Source organism: Vicugna pacos, chromosome 7, assembly GCF_048564905.1.
Source record: "Vicugna pacos chromosome 7, VicPac4, whole genome shotgun sequence".
Taxonomy (NCBI): domain Eukaryota; kingdom Metazoa; phylum Chordata; class Mammalia; order Artiodactyla; family Camelidae; genus Vicugna; species Vicugna pacos.
The window spans coordinates 6,153,989-6,171,279 of record NC_132993.1 but is presented as its reverse complement, the minus strand read 5'-3'; the positions used below and the strand labels follow the sequence as shown (position 1 = coordinate 6,171,279).

At 42.8% G+C, this 17,291-nt stretch overlaps 1 protein-coding gene across 1 annotated transcript; it reads right to left on the bottom strand.

Annotated features, from left to right (window-relative positions):
- Positions 1 to 1,291: 1,291 nt before the first annotated feature.
- ZNF425 (zinc finger protein 425) lies at positions 1,292 to 16,538 on the bottom strand. Its single transcript, XM_072964271.1, is given in 5 exon segments — positions 1,292 to 7,193; positions 7,196 to 7,737; positions 10,033 to 10,188; positions 12,581 to 12,707; positions 16,419 to 16,538. Coding segments are annotated over 5 exon segments (2,193 nt in total). The 5' UTR covers positions 16,488 to 16,538; the 3' UTR covers positions 1,292 to 5,894.
- Positions 16,539 to 17,291: the final 753 nt, after the last annotated feature.

The following is a 17,291-nucleotide window of genomic DNA, read 5'->3' as shown; positions in this document are numbered from 1 at the left end:
ACAAAAACAAGACCCATCTATATATCACTTACAAGAGACTCACTCCAGAGCTAACAATACACAGACTGACAGTGGGGAGATGGAAAAAAATATTTCAAGCAAATGGATATGGCAAGAAAGTGGGAGAAGCAATACTCATATCAGAAAAAATACACTTTAAAACAAAGTCTATAACAAAAGACAAAGAAGTATTATATAATGATAAAGGAACAGTACAAGAAGAGGCTATGACACTCGGTAACATATATGCACCCAATACAGAAGCATTTAAATATATAAAGCAATTATTAACAGACATAAAGGGAGAAACTGATAATAACACAATAATAGTAGAGGACTTTATCACCCCACTTACATCAATTGACAGATCATTCAGACAGAAAATCGGGAGATACTCAACATCACTAATTATTAGAGAAATGCAAATCAAAACCATAATGAGATACCACCTCACATTTGTCAGAATGGTTATCATCAAAAAGTCTATAAATAGCAAATGTTGGTAAGGATGTGGAGAAAAGGGGACCCTTGTACACTGTTGGTGGGAATGTAAATTGGTGCAGCCACTATGGAAAACAGTGTGGAGGTTCCTCAAAAAACTAAAAATAGAACTACTATGTGATCCAGCAATTCCACTATTTGGGTATACATCAAAGAATTTGAAAAGATTCATGAACCCCAATGTTCATAGCAGCATTATGTACAATAACTAAATTATGGAAGCAATCTAAGTGTCCATCAACAGATAAATGGATAAAGAAGAAATCGTATATATCTATATCTATATGTACAATCACTCAGCCATAAAAAAAAGAATGAAGTTCTGCCATTTGCAGCAACATGGATGAACCTAGAGGCTATTAAGCTTAGTGAAATAAGTCAGATGGAGAAAGACAAATACTTCATGTTATCACTTTATATGTGGAGTCTAAAATATAAAATAAATGAATGTATATAATAAGACAGAAACAGACTCACAGATATAGAGAACAAACTACTGGTTACTAGTGGGAAGAGGGAAGTGGGAGGGACAAGATAGGGGTATGGGACTAAGAGATACAGACTACTATAACTACTGTGCATAAAATGAATACATAACAAGGACATATCGTACAGTACAGGCAAATACAGCTATTTATTTTGTCATAATTTTAAATGGTGTATAATCTATAAAAAATATTGAATCACTGTGTTGTACACCTGAAACTAATACCATATTGTAAATCAACTGTACTTCAATTGAAAAAGAATTTAAAACTATCTTTCCATCAAAAGAAGAGCCAACACTAGGTCACAGATTGGGAAATGATATTTACAACAGGGAGTAGCATATAAATAAATATAAGTAACTTTAAAAAATCATAGACTACCCTAGCAGAAAATGTGCAAAGTTATGAGTTCTCAGAAAGGGAAAAAAACAAACAGGCAATAAACATAAAAATGTTCCACCTTGTTGATAGTCGGGAAAATGCAGTATCTGCTTATAAAGATGTGCACACCCTGTCATCTGGCAATTCTTACCTTGGGGCTATTGTCACATATTTACAAAAGCCATTTCCTAGAATCTCTAGAGCAGCATCATTTTAAGAGTAAAAACAGAAAAATAATTTAGACATCCAGTCACCCAAAGGATGGATATCTTGTGGGTTTTTATCCCCATACACTGAAAACTGGCAGTAAAAATTAATGAACTGTACCTAAAAACAGTATGAATGAATAGCATCAACATAATGTTGAGTGAAAAAGCATATTGCAGTTTACAGACAGTAGGGTACCATTTATAGAAACTTTAGGACATATAAAACAGCATTACATATTATTAAGCAGTAATACATATGTAGGGAAATGATAATGACATGTACAGGAATAAACACCCAATTTGGGACAGTGATTTCCGCTGGGAACCGGGGTCACGGTGGAGTAGTGAAGAGATGAGTGAAACTGGGGGGGGGGGTCACACAGGGGCTCCATCAGTGTTACTAATGCCCTGTGACTCGAGTAGAGCCAAGAGCCAAGAGCCAACAGCATACAGGTGAACGTTCTTTACACCGTTTAAATATCTTGAATGTTTGAAGCTACATTTAAATGAATTCATCAAGTCATCACTGACTATTTGCTGTCTTGTGGGGAGGGACACAGGCTTGTGAAAAAATAATCTTGAAATAATATTTGATAATTGCTATTAGCACAAATGCTATGGGAGCATCAGAGACGTGATTAGTTAGCTATCTCTAGAGGAAGAGTGCACTGAAAAATTACCTTGGTTCTAGCTTTTTGAGTTGACCATGAAACTAATTTTTTCACTTTGTATTTTAAAATATATGTATACACAATAATATGATTTACCTTTAAGTGTCATCCTAACTTCATCTCTCAAATTTGAAGTATAGAAATGGCAATGTTAAGTTCTAAAATTGCATTGTGATTTCTCTTTAATGCATCGAGCTCCTTAGGAGTATATTTTTAAGGTTTCCAAGATTTCCTAATATTTTTAAATGTATAATTCCTTATATTTTAGTGAATCAAAAATAATGTTTTTTAACAAATATTTAATCACGATGTTGTATACCTGAAAGTAATATAATATTGTAAGTCAACTATGCTTCAGTAAAAAAATAAAGGAAGGTAGTATTTTATAATTAAAAAATAAAAAGGGCACGAAAAAATACTGTTTTTAAGATATTTTATGGACTTCTCTATTATTTTAAATTTATCTGGCGTAAGTTCATCTTGATTTAGTTGTCGTTGGTTTATATAGAGTTAGGTCTCTTTATCGACTTTGGAATTTTGGTTACAGGACCATTTTGAATGGGGGAGTCAGTTCTGTGCACAAATGAGGATGTGTGTACAGTCAGCCATTCCTGTTGTGCTGTTTTGCAGTTGCCTCTGCCTGGTTCCCGGGGCCCTTCAAATCCAAAATCAAGTACTGTCAGTGGTTCAGTGCTTCTCCCCCCGTTATTGGGTAAATCACAGATCTGGGCATTAAGGCAGAGAATGGAGATGGGAGAAATAGCAAAAGCAAGATCAAATCCCTGTCCTCCAGGGGTTCAGGCTTTGGGGAAACAGGCAGGTAACTGTGGAATGTGGAATGCGCTATTAGAGAAAGTTTGAGGATGCTATGAAGAGATGAGCACATACCTGAAATATTCCTGGTGTTAAGACTGGATTGTGGAATATGAAGGAGTTCTGAAGATGAAAGAGGAAAGGCATTCCAGACATGGAAGCAGGCATGAGAATATGATGCATTTGGAGGAGATAAAGGTCACCTAATGTGAGTGAAGTTCACGCTGTGAATAGGGAACAAGATTAAGCAGAAAAGGTGGGTTGGTTCAGCTCGGAGGTTCTTTTAAGTCATGTTAAAGAGTTTGCATTTGCAATAAAATTGGAAACTTCTTAAAAATATCTTTTGAGAATAACATTAGCATTGAATTTTAGAAAAATCAATTTGTCCCAAAGGTGATGCACTATAGCAAAAAGCCAGAGGCAGAGATATGTTTTTTTAAAAACATACACACACACTTACAGTTTTTAAAAAGTGGGCTTAAAGTGGTAGAGAAAAAGAAGGGCTTTTATTTGGGAGACATTTAGTAGATTGGGTGGAGGAAAATCTAGGATCAATATCAGATTTACAGCTTTGGAGGTTAGTTATAATTTCGAGTTGGGGAAAATGGGAGTGTAAAAAAAAAAAGAGCTGTAGAGTGAAGGCTGGTACTGACGTGGAGTCTTATTTTGGGCATTTTGTGTTTGAGATGTCCGTGGAAATCAGAAATATTTGGGGAGGTTGGAAATATAGATATGAGTTTATAGACTTGAAAGTCGTCAGCATCTCAGAGATAACAGAAGAAATTGCTGCATAAGGTGTGGCTCAGGAGAGTGAGACAAGACAGGCAGATGATGGACTCAGCTGGCTGTTGGATTTGGTGGGGGGTCTGTTTCTTCCCCTTTCTCGGCATTTCCTTCCCTTTAGGGGAGGTGCCACCAGCACAGGCCGCCTAGTCTCCACGTCCTCATTCATTTTGTGCAGGTCCAGGGCTACACGACCAGGTTCCCCGATGTTAATTCATTAAGGTTAAATGAGGTCACAGGGTTGAGGTCCTAATCCAATAGGACTAGTGTCCTTATAAGAGAAAGAAATACGAGATCCCCCATCCCCACTCCCGCACAAAGAAACGCCATGTGAGCACAGAGGGAGAAGGGGACATAGGTAAGCCGCGGAGAGAGGCCCTCAGCAGACACCAGCTCTGCTGGCATTTTATCTTGGACTGCCAGCCTCGAGAACTGTAAGAAAATAAATGTCTCTGGTTTAGGCCATCCAGTCCGTGGCATTTTGTGTGGCAGCCCAGGCAGACTAACACAGCCATAATGTAAGGAACTTTTATCACAAGAAGCTTTATTACAAGGGGGAGGGGGGAAAAGGCTAAAAGAGGAGTTCTAGACTGAATCTCACCTCAGGAGGACTAGAATGCCTTTCGAAAAAAGCCTGCCTTCCTCCAGTCTCTCCACTCACTAGGTCAAAGGCTCTGACACTTCAACTGGCACAAGATTACCTGGGAGGATGGTCACTCAGTACATCTGGGGAGGGTCCTTAGGTCTGTATTTTTAACATGCACCCCAGGCAAAGGCACAGAACTGTCCTGAAGTACACTGGTAAGAGGCCAGCCAGCGCTGACATCCAGCCCACACGTGCCCTGCCGCTGGCTGGGGGAAAGTGTCATTTTCTCTGCACAAAGTCATCATCAACTCACCAAGCGACTTGCACCTACAGGGACTGGGACACCCAGAGGGCGCACCTCTCCTTTTTGTTTAGACATTGTGATTAGTGGAGTGCCCTTGACTCCAGCTAATTCTGATTCAGGTGATCTGGGACCCCATGTGCTCAAAGCCAGAACATTTATGTAGGCCCTGAAGATTCTCTAAGGAAAGAAATCTGTACGTTTTTGTAAGAACATGAAAGACTGACAGTCTAAGAGATAGATGAAGGTTTGCTAGATCAAATCTAGGCTGGAAAATTATAATGATGGCTTAGGCTATAGAACAAAATATGGACTGACAATATTTTTCCTTTGGTGTTAATCTCAGAAACCATGATGTGAAGGCAGCTATATCTGGGAACTGACACACTGTGGAAAATGCAGGGGAGGGTAGATAAATAACACTGCTTATTACAATGGTGGATTTTTGGATTTTTAACCAATGTGGGCCATCATTTTAATAAATGAGGTGGTAGATGACATTTATTTTTAATAGTGTAGAGAAATTTCCCCCAAACACAGATGCTCTCCGACCACTTGAGAGAGAATAAAAATTCACTATGAGAGAAAACTGAAACTTTCCCACACAAATTTAAATAAGAAGGTCCAGTAATGGAAAGCTGACTGACATGTTTTTGGGGAAACAATTCAGTCGGTAACATTTCTTCCATCAGGCTGTGCTTTCAGAATTTAATGAAGGGACCACCATGCTCTTGGATGACACTGAAAAAACCCACGAAATAACAGAACAGAATAAAATGCTCCTTCCATGATTGGCAAGACATGCCCATGAGATTATAGAGGGGAGAGGCCTCTTTGTCTTCTGCATGGATTATCTGGAACCTTGTTCAAGGAGCGGTCACAGCCTGCCCCCTGCGCATCTGGCCAGTGCTTCTGAAGCATGTTGGGTGAATTCTTTTTTTTTTTTTCTTGGGGGGAATAGGTAATTAGATTTATTTATTATTTTATTTTTTCGTTGGAGGTACTGGGGATTGAACCCAGGACCTCATGCCTGCTAAGCTTGCACCCTGTCATTGAGCTGTACCCTACCTTGGGTGAATTCTCTCTCTGCCTCTGCCAGAGCCAGCAGAGCAGCTGCCGCCTCCTCAGAGCTGTCACTGCTTGCTCGCTGTGTGGTGTGACCTAGAGACCGCAGGGTTTTCCCCTGGCATGGACCGCAAGATGGGTGTTGAGGGCGCCCAGGTAGGTAAAGCTCCTCCCGCACTCAGCACAGGGAAAAGGCCTCTCCCCTTGGTGGTGACGCAGATGCGTCTTCAAACTCCTCTTCTGAAGGAAGCCTTTGTCGCACTCGGGACACCCGAAGGGCTTCTCTGCCCTGTGTGTGTGCAAGTGGACCTTCAGGCTGCCGCGGATGCAGTAGCTCTTACCGCAGTGCGGGCACTGGCAGGGCTTCTCGCCGCTGTGGACGCGGGCGTGCTCCCTGAGCCGGTACTGCTGCGTGAAGCTTTTGCCGCACTTGGCGCAGGAGAAGGGCTTGTCGCCACGGTGCTGGAGCAGGTGGCTCTTCAGGCTGCCTTTGAGGCGGAAACGCCTGTCGCACTCGGGACACGGGAAAGGTCTCTCCCCGCTGTGGATCCTGGCGTGCTCGGTGAGCTGGGACGGCTGGGCGAAGGCCTTGCCGCACTCCCCGCACGCGAACGGCAGCTCGCCCCGGTGCCGCCGCTGGTGGACCTTCAGGGAGGCCTTCCAGAAGAAGCTCTTGTCGCACTCGGGGCAGCGGAAGGGCCGCGCGCCGCCGTGAAGCCGCCGGCGCTCCGCCAGGTGCGCGGGCCGCCGGAAGCCCCGGCCGCGCTGGGCGCAGGACGCCGCCTGGTCCCGGGCGTGGGCCCCGCGGTGGCGCGCCAGCCGGGCTGGCCGCGCGAAGGTCCCCGCGCACTGGTCGCAGGCGAACTCCTGCCTGTCGTGCACCCGCCGATGGCGCGCGAGCTTGGAGGGCCGGGTGAAGCTCCGGCCGCAGTCCCCGCAGGAGAACGGCTTCTCCTGGCCGTGCAGCCGCTGATGCGCCCGCAGGGCGTTCCGCCAGCAGAAGCGCCGCTCGCACTCCGGGCACCCAAAGGGCTTCTGCCCGCTGTGCTGGAAGCGATGCGCCTTCAGGCTCCTGTTGAGGCGGAAGCTTTTCTGGCACTCGGGACACTGGAAGGGCTTCTCCCCCGTATGCACCCTGACGTGTTCGGTGAGCCTGGCCTTGTGGAAGAACCTCCTCCCGCACTGGTCACAAGAGAACGGCTGCTGCGCGATGCGCGTCCGCTCGTGGGCCCGCACGCCCGCCGGCCGGGAGAAGCTTTGGCCGCACTGCGGATCCTGGAAGGGCCTCCTCCCGCTGTGCACCCCGAGGGGATCGGCGAGCCGGCCCGGCTGGATGGAACCCTGGCCACACTCCTCGCAGGAAAACGGTCTCTCCCCTTTGTGGCTCTGTCCTGGAAGGCCTTGTCACACTTGGGGCACTGGAAGGGCCGCTGCCCCATGTCAACAGTCTGGCGAGTGACCAGGCTGCGCTTGAGAAAACAGCTCTCCTTGCACCTGCCACCCTGGAAATGCTGCTGCTTACACAGGATCGCTGGGTCCATCCCGAGCTCAGCGTTCCCTTGGGACTTGGTCTCCTGCTTCGGATCTTTACAGGGCTGGCTCTTAGAGTGGTTCCTTTTGTGCTTTACCAAGTCTCTCTTTATCTGGAAGACCTTCCCACAGACGAAGCATGAATAAAGTCTCGGCCCTGGTGCAATTTCCAGGTGACCTGGGGCTCTGGTCAGCTTAGGCCATGGATCATTCTGGTCCTGATTAGATGCTGTGGCGTCAAGGTTTTTATTTAGCATCTCTGTTTCTTGGAGACTTGGATGTTGTAAGGAGGCTCTTTGATCTGATAAAATCTTTCTTTCCTTCTTGGATGAGGGAGCACATGAGCCCTGCTCCTGGAGATCATTTAAATGGCATTCCCCTTCTTTTGCTCCAGGAGTTCCTCGGTCACCTGGAGAGAAAAAAGAAGATCCACCCTCATCAGTGATACATCTGTGCGTAAGTGGGGTCAAGGACCGTCTGTACATCATTAACAATGTGGGGAAAGGAATCCCATTGACCCGAATGACTTTGTGAATTTGCCTGCCACTGGAAACCTACATTTAAGTTTAACTTTGATATGTAAATCCTTTCATCCTGTGTTAAGAAATGGCTTAGTATGAAAAACATGGCAGGCAAATACATCTTGTGAACCTATGATGACCCTCAGAGGGGAAGCAGAAGTTGGAAGAAAATAAAGATGAGTTATTCTGAGAATCCGACCATTTAATTATAGTATTTCTTTAAATCTGTGAAATAAATAGCACAATATTTAAGTAAGAAGGCTTTGCCCTCTTCTACCACACATTCTACTTCAGGAACAGTTTTCTCGAAGGAATGCTAATAGGAAGTATCTTTCTTAGGAATATCAAAATGGCAATTTACTGAATTCACAAAGAACACTGTGGAAATAATTCCCTTTCCCAAGGAACTCTGAATTATAAGAATGACACTGATATAAGTAAGCATAGTCACTGCTGTTCCCAAAGTAAATGCCACTGTAACAGGGAACAGAGGGAGCTGAGTTAGCACCTTATTCTCACCCATGACACCTGCAGAAGACAATTCTCAAAGCTCACCTGAGCTGCTGTAGTTCAGAACCTCTTTTTCTCCCCGCATCCTGTTGAAGTGGGTCACGGAGCTCTCCTTTTTAAAATGTTAACCTGGGAGAAAGCCTCACCTATCAGGCCTGCCCCAGGTAAAGACTCTGATTATGCTCTGAGGTCATCTTAACAACATAGGTTACGTTTCCAACTGGATAACGTCACTAAGTTAGCCCCCTACAGCTTCTGCCTGGATTGTGACAAAAGCATACCTGCCTGTCTCCCTGAATCCTATTTCTCATCACTTACTATTGATCCCAGGCAGAGGAGCAGCTGTGATGACTGGGTGAGTACCACCTGGTACAAAGGGAACATTGGCTTTCAGGGACAGCTACTAACATCGTTCATTCTTTGGTACTCAAAAACATTTCCAGCTCCTTCATTTCTAAAAGAGAAGTTAAACTCTCACCTTGGCATTTCTGGCCTCAGATATTCTGATACCAATTATGCACCACCACCAATTCTTCACACTCCCCCCTTTCTTCCACTATGTCCCACGAATAACATTCAACTATAATCAGCGTCTTCCAGTTTCTAAACATAACAGGCTTGTTCCCACCTTCGCGCCTCAGCTCATGTATGACCCCCTGCTGAATCTTCTTTGCCTTACCAAATCTGCCCTTCGTATGCTGTTTAAATCCTAATTCCTTTAGAAGTCCTCCTGGGACACTGCTGTCTCTCCTCTGCTCTTTCTCCTCTAAATCCCTCTAGTGCTTATGATCACTGCCACTTATTAAGTTGTATACAGTCTTATTTTATAGTTGACTAATCCAATAGTTCAATATAATTGACTAACCTGTCATGTCAGTTGGTAAGACAATAAACTCTTAGGGTGAAATACACATATGTGTGTGTCTATATTTTATATATATATAAAATATATATATATACACACGCATATATATATATATCTCCCACCCTGCCCCCCCACCAAACTATGAACATGATAGGGACTCAATACTGGTTAGATGAGTGAATTAATAGATGGCAGCAATGAAATGAAGCCCTTGGGAATTCTTTTCTCTCTCATGGAACTAGCCACGCATTCCCTGGGTTTAAATCTCCTCTTCTTCAGGAGAGTCCTTGATTCCTAGGGACTTAAAAATGACAAGTTTCCTTAAATACTTAAAGTGTTAATATGTTCCAAATGTTTCCTTTATGATGCAAGGAATTAAAAAAGTAATCCTTCAAAAGGGATTAAAAAAATCCCAAATTCTAAAAGTCTGTACAATAAAAAAATATATTGCACACAATTGGAAGGCTTCTCATTTCTCTAGACTCAAACGGGTGTGATGATATGATGGCAGGGTGGTTTTTTCCTCAGGACTGGACAAGTGGATTCTTTACTGTTCTCTTACCAGCAGTTTCTGAACTTCAGGGGTTGGAGGTTTTTTTTCTTTATGGAAATAAATATACACACCTTCCCTCTTTGTAAAAGTAATACATTCTTATATTTGCTACCCAGTTGAGTAAAAATAATAACATTCTCCATCAAAACAATGTTTCTTATTCACTACCTCCAGGTCCTGCTGACCAGGCAGAAACATCAGAAAAGGATGCTAGGAAAAATAAAAGGAGTCAGGCCCCCAAATCCATCTGCTCACCAACACATGGTGACGTGCCAGTATTCAAGTCTGACTGCTGGCCCGCAGAAGGGCTAAGTGTCACTCGTGTTTTTTCTAAGCGCCCTTGGTCTCTGATGAACAGCATTCTTCCTTGTTCCATCCAGGTGATCAAATTGGGCTTTGAAAAAACACAGCCTGCAAAGAAAGTCCACACAGACTCAGTCTGGTTTCCTGAGTACTTGACTAAAAATGATTTTCAAGGTTGACTTTGATTCCTGGGGACATGAGATCAAAGTTATGTTAAAAAAAATAGAAACCCTTGAAATTACATGAATGACTGACTAGCTTCAATGTTCCCGGCAATATTTCACACAAATAAAGGAAACAGAGAGGTTAAGGATGCTGAGGATCCAGGCAGAAAGTATTCAAAAGGGATCATTATGAGAAACAACGTGATTAGAATAAAAAGCAGTCATAGGGGTCAGAGAGGGAACCCAGACAATTGGACTTTCATGATTAGACTCCGTACATCCAGGGAAACTATTACTAAGGTGCCAACATTCTCCATCAACGCAGTGAAGGAACTGGGAGGTTGTTAAATAAAAGTGATTATGAAGAGGTGGAGAGTCAGGTGTCTAAGGACATCAGCCGGAAGGGAAGAAGCTTCTTACAAAATAGTGGAGGGATTTCAGAAGAGGCATCAGATACCCTGCAGTGGTGTCACCTCTGGCTCAGCCCTTGGATCCCAGTTCCTCAAAGCGAACTGCGTCCCATCAGCATTAGCAGCACCTGAAGCGCTTGTTAACAATGTCAATTCCTGGGCCTGAGCCTGGACCTGCTAAATCCTAATCTCTGGGGTGAGGATCTGGACATCCTGCAAAGAAAATCATTTGCAAACCATACTGTTTGGTTTCTAAAATTTGGAAAATTAGACTGGATTCTCCAAGCCCAAGGACACTAATTGTGCTAACTCGGTACTCAACACTGGATCAGCACAGGACTCTAGTTCCTCCCACCCGGCTGGCCTTAGTCTCCTAAGATTGACCCCTACATGTTGGGGTGTCCTGGGGCTCTGTTCCATCGACATATTCTCCTTAGGTGATCCCAGCTAGCCCTGTGGTCTAAAATGTCATCTATACAATGACTTTCAGATGTGTAAATCCAGTCCTGATCTTCACTTGGAATTCCAGTGTCTCCAATACTCAATTATCTACGTTACAATTCTATATAAATGTTTAATAAGCATCTCAAACTTAACGTGGCCAAAACCTGCTCCCTCCCAAGCCTTCCTCATGTCAGTGAATAAAACCATTGCCATCAAGATACTCAAGCCAAAAATCTAAAAGTTGAGTCTCCTTTCATCCTTCGACTCCACATACAAGCCACCAGCAAAATCTGGGATGCTACCTCCAAAACACGTCTGGAGACTGCCTACTGCTCTCTGGCTTCATTACTACCTACCTGGTTTAGCTTCCGTAAAGACTCACCAGCACTGCCAAGGCCCTTGGCTGGTCTCTCTCCTTTAATGCCATGCAGTACAATTCATTGTCCACATAGCAACCCAAATAATTGTTAAAAAAAAAAGATACTGTATTACACCAGTTAAATCTTACCATCTTCCCTTCGTCTTTTGAATAAACCCAACCCATACCTTAGCCTAGAGGCCCTCCGTGATTTGGCATCGCTGACCTTTCTGCCCTTTTCTCCTTCACTCTCACCCCAGCCCTCTAACCATGTACCACAGCAGCCTCACTGTGGTTCCCACAGTGTACTGAGCTCATTCATTCCAACCTTTGGGCCTTTGTACTAGTTTTTCCTCTGCTTAGAATTTTCTTCTGCTTAGAAGTTTCTTCCCCCTGATTTCATATGGTTGACTCCCTCTTGTCATCCATAGCTCAGAATAAGTTATAAACCCCCAAAGAGAAAAACATCCTTCAGGTTATACTGAGGTCACCTGTTAAACTGATAACAGGAGAAATATTCTTAATGATACAAGATTGAGTTAGAGCAAGATGGGTAAGCAGCAAGGCAAAATCTCCCCAAATTCCTCTTTCAATCTCCTCCCTGAGTACTTCCCTAGAGATACCGGACGATCCCATCCCACTGCTCTCTCCTCTCTCCCTCTGCCAGGAAAATTTCCTCCTTGTTGTATCCACACTGTGTGGTGTGTTGGGTCCTCAGCTTATTCCAATAAATAACTATGTCCCCTTCGTGAGAGCCACAGTTCTTATAAGATGCATCTTATTCAGGCAACATAAGCAGGCACTAAAATATCAGTTAAAGAAATAAAACACACTTAAAAAGAGAGGCAATTAGATTATTTAGTAATTGTAACTGTGGGAGAAATGAGGGAGAGGTAGAGTGGGAGACAGAGAATTCAGAGTGTTAATAAGGCTGAGGGGCACAGACATCACTGGGTGAAAAGGGACAAGTTAAATACTCCCAGGCCATTACAGGAAGTTAAGGAGACACTGTGAATGTGAATTGGGCACAGTATCATATTCAACCAGCCAATAGCCAGTAAAGGGAGGAAAGCCTATTAGTATTAGGTTGGTTCCTCAAAAGTGATCCTTAGAACCCGTCTTACCCAGGGAATCAAGGGTCTCATAATTGGTCTTCATTTCTTGCTGATACAGCTCCTTCTGCCACTTTTCCAGGATGTCCCACTCTGGCTCCGAAAAGTATAAGGCCACATCATCAAATGCCACAGTTAACTGAAATCACAAACAGAATAAACATACATGTTCTCTTTAAGGCTACTTTGTTTTTCAATGTCCATGTCTTTAAAAGACAGGAAGAAACAATATAAAACTAGTTATCTCTGGATGGTGCCACATAGCAAAGAGGTCACAGATGCCCTACTGCAGCCAAGTAAAGGGGATGAACAGCAGGCCTCTGAGCACAGGTACCATCTAAAGGAGGATCCTTTGCTTACCAGCAACCAACCATTGCTATGTATGACTGGGCCAGTGTTGCTGGATATGTCAATTTTCAAGGAAACTTTTAATTTTGAAATTATTATAGATTCACAGGAAATTGCAAAGGCAGTACAGAAGGGTTCCCTGTACTGTTCACAGTGTACCCCAATGGCCACATGGTACATTACTACAGTACACTATCAAAACCATGAAACTGACACTGGTAATGTGTGTGTAACTCTATGTGATTTCATCATGTGTGCTGACTCATGCAACTATCCAGCAATCAAGGAACTCTCGCGTCATCAGAGATCTCCTTTGGGCTACCGCTTTATAATCACATCCTCTTAACTATTATCCATTTCTATAATCTTGTCATTTCAAGACTGTTAAGAAATGAAGTCATAGTATGCAAACTTTTGAAATTGACTTTTGTCAGTCAGCATAATACTCTTGAGATCCATCAAAGCTGTGTTTATTGTTTATCAATATTTCATTTCTTTCTATTGCTGAGCAGTGTTCAACGGCATGGATGTACCACAGTTTGGTTAACACTTTACCTATTGATGGACACTGGTTGTTTCTAGTTTTTGGCTATTAGGGAGAAAAGCTGTTATAAACAACCATGTACAAGTTTTTGGGTGGGGATACATTTTCATTTTCCCGGGATAAGTGCCCAGGACTGTAATGGCTGGGTCACAGGGGGAAGTGTATGGTTAGTTTTTTTCAAGAAACTATTTTCCAGAGTGGCTGAATCCTTTTACATTCCTACCAGCAATGTCTGAGAGATCACTTTTCAGCATCCTCACCAGCATTTGGTAATGCTGCTATTTTTTATTTTCACTGTTCTAACAGCTGTGCAGTGATCTCACTGTAGTTTGAGTTTGCACTTCTGGAACCAAGATGATGAGCATCTTTTCATGTGCTTATTTCTCATCCACATATCCTCTTTGGTGAAATCACTACATGTCTTTTGCCTATTTTCTAATTGGAGTCTTTGTTTTGTTTGTTCATTTGTTTTTCTACTATTGAGTTTTGAGAGTTTTTAATATATTCCAGTTTATGTCCTTTGTCAGATACATGGTTTACAAATAGGCCCCCCATCTGTAGTTTGTCTTTTCATCCTCTTAAGAGAATCCTTCCCAAAGCAAAAGCTTTTTAATTTTGATGCCATCCAACTTATCATTTTTTTTCTTTTATAGATTGTGCTTTTTGTGTCATATATAAGAACTTTTCACCAAGCCCTAGGTCGCAAAAATTTTCTCCAATGTCATCTTCCATAGGTTTTAGAGCTTAATGTTCTTTTTTTTTCCATTTTTAAAAACTGAAGTATAGTCAATTTACAATGTTGTGTCAATTTCTGATGTACAGCATGTTTTAGTCATACATGTACATATATATGCTCCTTTTCAGAATCTTTTTCATTATAGGTTACTACAAGATATTGAATATAGTTCCCTGTGCTATACAGTAGAAACTTCTTATTTATCTACTTTATATATAGTAGTTAGTATCTGCAAATCTCAAACTCCAAATTTATCTCTTCCCACCCACTTTCCCCACTGGTAACCATAAGTTTGTTTTCTATGTCTCTGAGTCTATTTCTGTTTTGTAAATAAGTTCATTTGTGTCTTTTTTTTTTTAAGATTCCACATTTAAGTGATAATATCACATGGTACTTTTCTTTCTCTTTCTGGCTTACTTCACTTAGAATAATAATCTCCAGGTCCATCCATGTTGCTGCAAATGGCATTATTTTATTCTTTTTTATGGGTGAGTAGTATTCCATTGTATAAATATACCACAACTTATTTATCCAGTCATCTGTCCATGGACATTTAGGGTTCCATGTGTTGGCTATTGTAAATAATGCTGCTATAAACATTGGGGTGCATGTATCTTTTCAAATTAGAGATCCCTCTGGATATATGCCCAGGAGTGGGATTGCTGGATCATATGGTAAATCTATTTTTAGTTTTTTGAGGTATCTCCATACTGTTTTCCATAACCGTAGAACTTAATGTTTTACACTTGGATGTGACAGTTTTGAAAGGAAAACTGGAAATATTCATATTTTATGTGAACTCTTCTGAGTTTTACATCTTGGCAACTAAAGTTCACAATTTTAACAAGAAAGGGCCCCCCAAAATCCCGAACACATCTGTAAGCCATGAATGGCTCATGGACCTTCAATCTACAAGCTCTGGTATGAACTGACTAATCAGGAGTACTCTTCCTGGAGGTTCCAAGGACAGATGAACTGTGACAATAGGGAAGCAAGAGAAGGTATATAATTTAATTTTTGAAAATTCCGTTTCACTTCTTTCAGAATCTGGGCTACAAATATAGATGACAACCCATCAAGGAAAGTGCTGGACAACTCACAAGACAGCTAAGGCTCTTCCCAAGTAGATGAAAAAATGTGGGTCACAAATGCTACCAAGTAAACTCTCCCAATAAAGGAATCTAGGAAACTTAATAACTAGGGCCATTTCACACTTTTTGGAGAGAGGAGTTGTAGAGATAAAATTCTATCATCAAAACTATTACAGGCCCCTAAAGCTGAAGTATCAGCAGGTATAACAAAAAAATTTAAACTTGGTGTTGCTTTTATAAGGTGGGACTTTCAAAAAATTTCCTCTGCCGTTTACTTACACCTCACCTTGTGCTTTCCACCTGCAAAAGACTTCTCTGTGAGCACACTCAACATGAGCACTGAACTACTCCAGTGAAAAGGAAAATCAACGAAAAAATGCTGATTTCTCCTTGCCTACCCCAAATAATACAACAGCTGACATCACTTGCACTTTCTCTGTGGACTCAAACTTAAAGCCAAAGAAGAACTACTACAAACCACCAATTGTCATAGAACAGAGAGGGATATTCTTGGAGGTTGAAGAGACATGGCTTGAAGAAATCTGAACAGAATTTGTACCTGGCAAGGAATGTTGGGGAAGAGGAGTGAGAAGCAGAAGGGAAGAAAATGCATTACGTTGGTGAGATTATTCGATATGAAATCTCAATGAGGATACAAGCAGAACGTCCATACTTAAGCAGGTTATACTTAATTGAATGTAGTTTCCAGGCTTAGGCTCAGGATATGGCTTTCAACACAGTGTTCAAATTTTCCTTTAAAACACTAGAGTATTAGGGGTAAATTTGACTTAGGAAAACCACCCACAATGGTTTCAGATTTTCTGTCCTTTTCTAGAGGAAACAGTCTACAGCCTTCCTTCTCTTAACTTTTTCTCATTTGCTGATGGAGAAGTGCTCCCCGGACGCTGCATTCATCAGCAGAGCACAGAAACCAGGACGTTCAAAGAGCCCCGGCACAGGACGGGAACTGCGGCTGACCTGAGCGGACCACTGGCGAGACTGTGGGTTTCTCCACCTGGCCACTTCCCCTCAGATCACCGGCGGAACAGCTCGAGCCCCCAAGCCGCGCCTTCCCGGCCCGGGTCGGAGCCCAGTCCCCGTCATGGACCACCCCCTGGCCGGGGCTCTCACCGCCTCACTCCTGAACCTGGAGCCCACTCCACATCGCGACAGGGACCGGAGCCTCGGCAGGGCCCGCATCCCCCACGGGCCCTCTTACCGGAGCCGGCTCGGCCACGGCCCTTCCGGGTCCCGCCGGGCTCCGGCCTCCGCCACGCGGGGCGTCCAGGCGACCCCGCGGCACCACCCCCGCGGCGGCCTCGCGCTCCAGACGGACCCGCCGGCCCAGCCCCGGCGCGGTGCACGCTGGGACTCGAGGCCGCCCCCCCACAGCGCCCCCTGCGGCCGGGAGGAGCGACCGCCACCCACGGGAGCCTTTGGTTCTGTCTCAGCCAGAGGGTCCCCGAGCCCGTTTTCAAGTGCTGATTTTTCACCTACATACCCTCTTTGGTGAAATGTCTCTTCGTGTCATGTAATCCTATTTCAACTTTGTTTTAATTGCATTTACTTAATTACTATTGAGGCTATAGACTTTTAATTGAAAAATTTATTGAGATAATTGTAGATTTGTGTATGGTTATAAGAAGTAATGCAGAAAGATCCCATGTTTTCTTGTATTTATTTGTGTTTATGTGTATTTAGGTCTGTGAGGCTATAGGTTCTTTTATGCATTAATATGTTTTTTCTCCTTTGTTACTCTTTTCTTCATTCCCTATTTGATAATTGACTGGTGGATCCTAGAAAATGATCTTACATGTTTATATAAATTTCATATCACTTCACATCACATTCCCATTACATAATGCAGTGATGTTCATCATATATTTCTTATTCAGTAGTTTGATTTATCATATTTTTTAAATGTGTATATTCAAATTCACTCATTTTTGTCTTTGATGTAATCTGGCACTTCAATATTTAGAATTTCTCTATATATACAGTGGG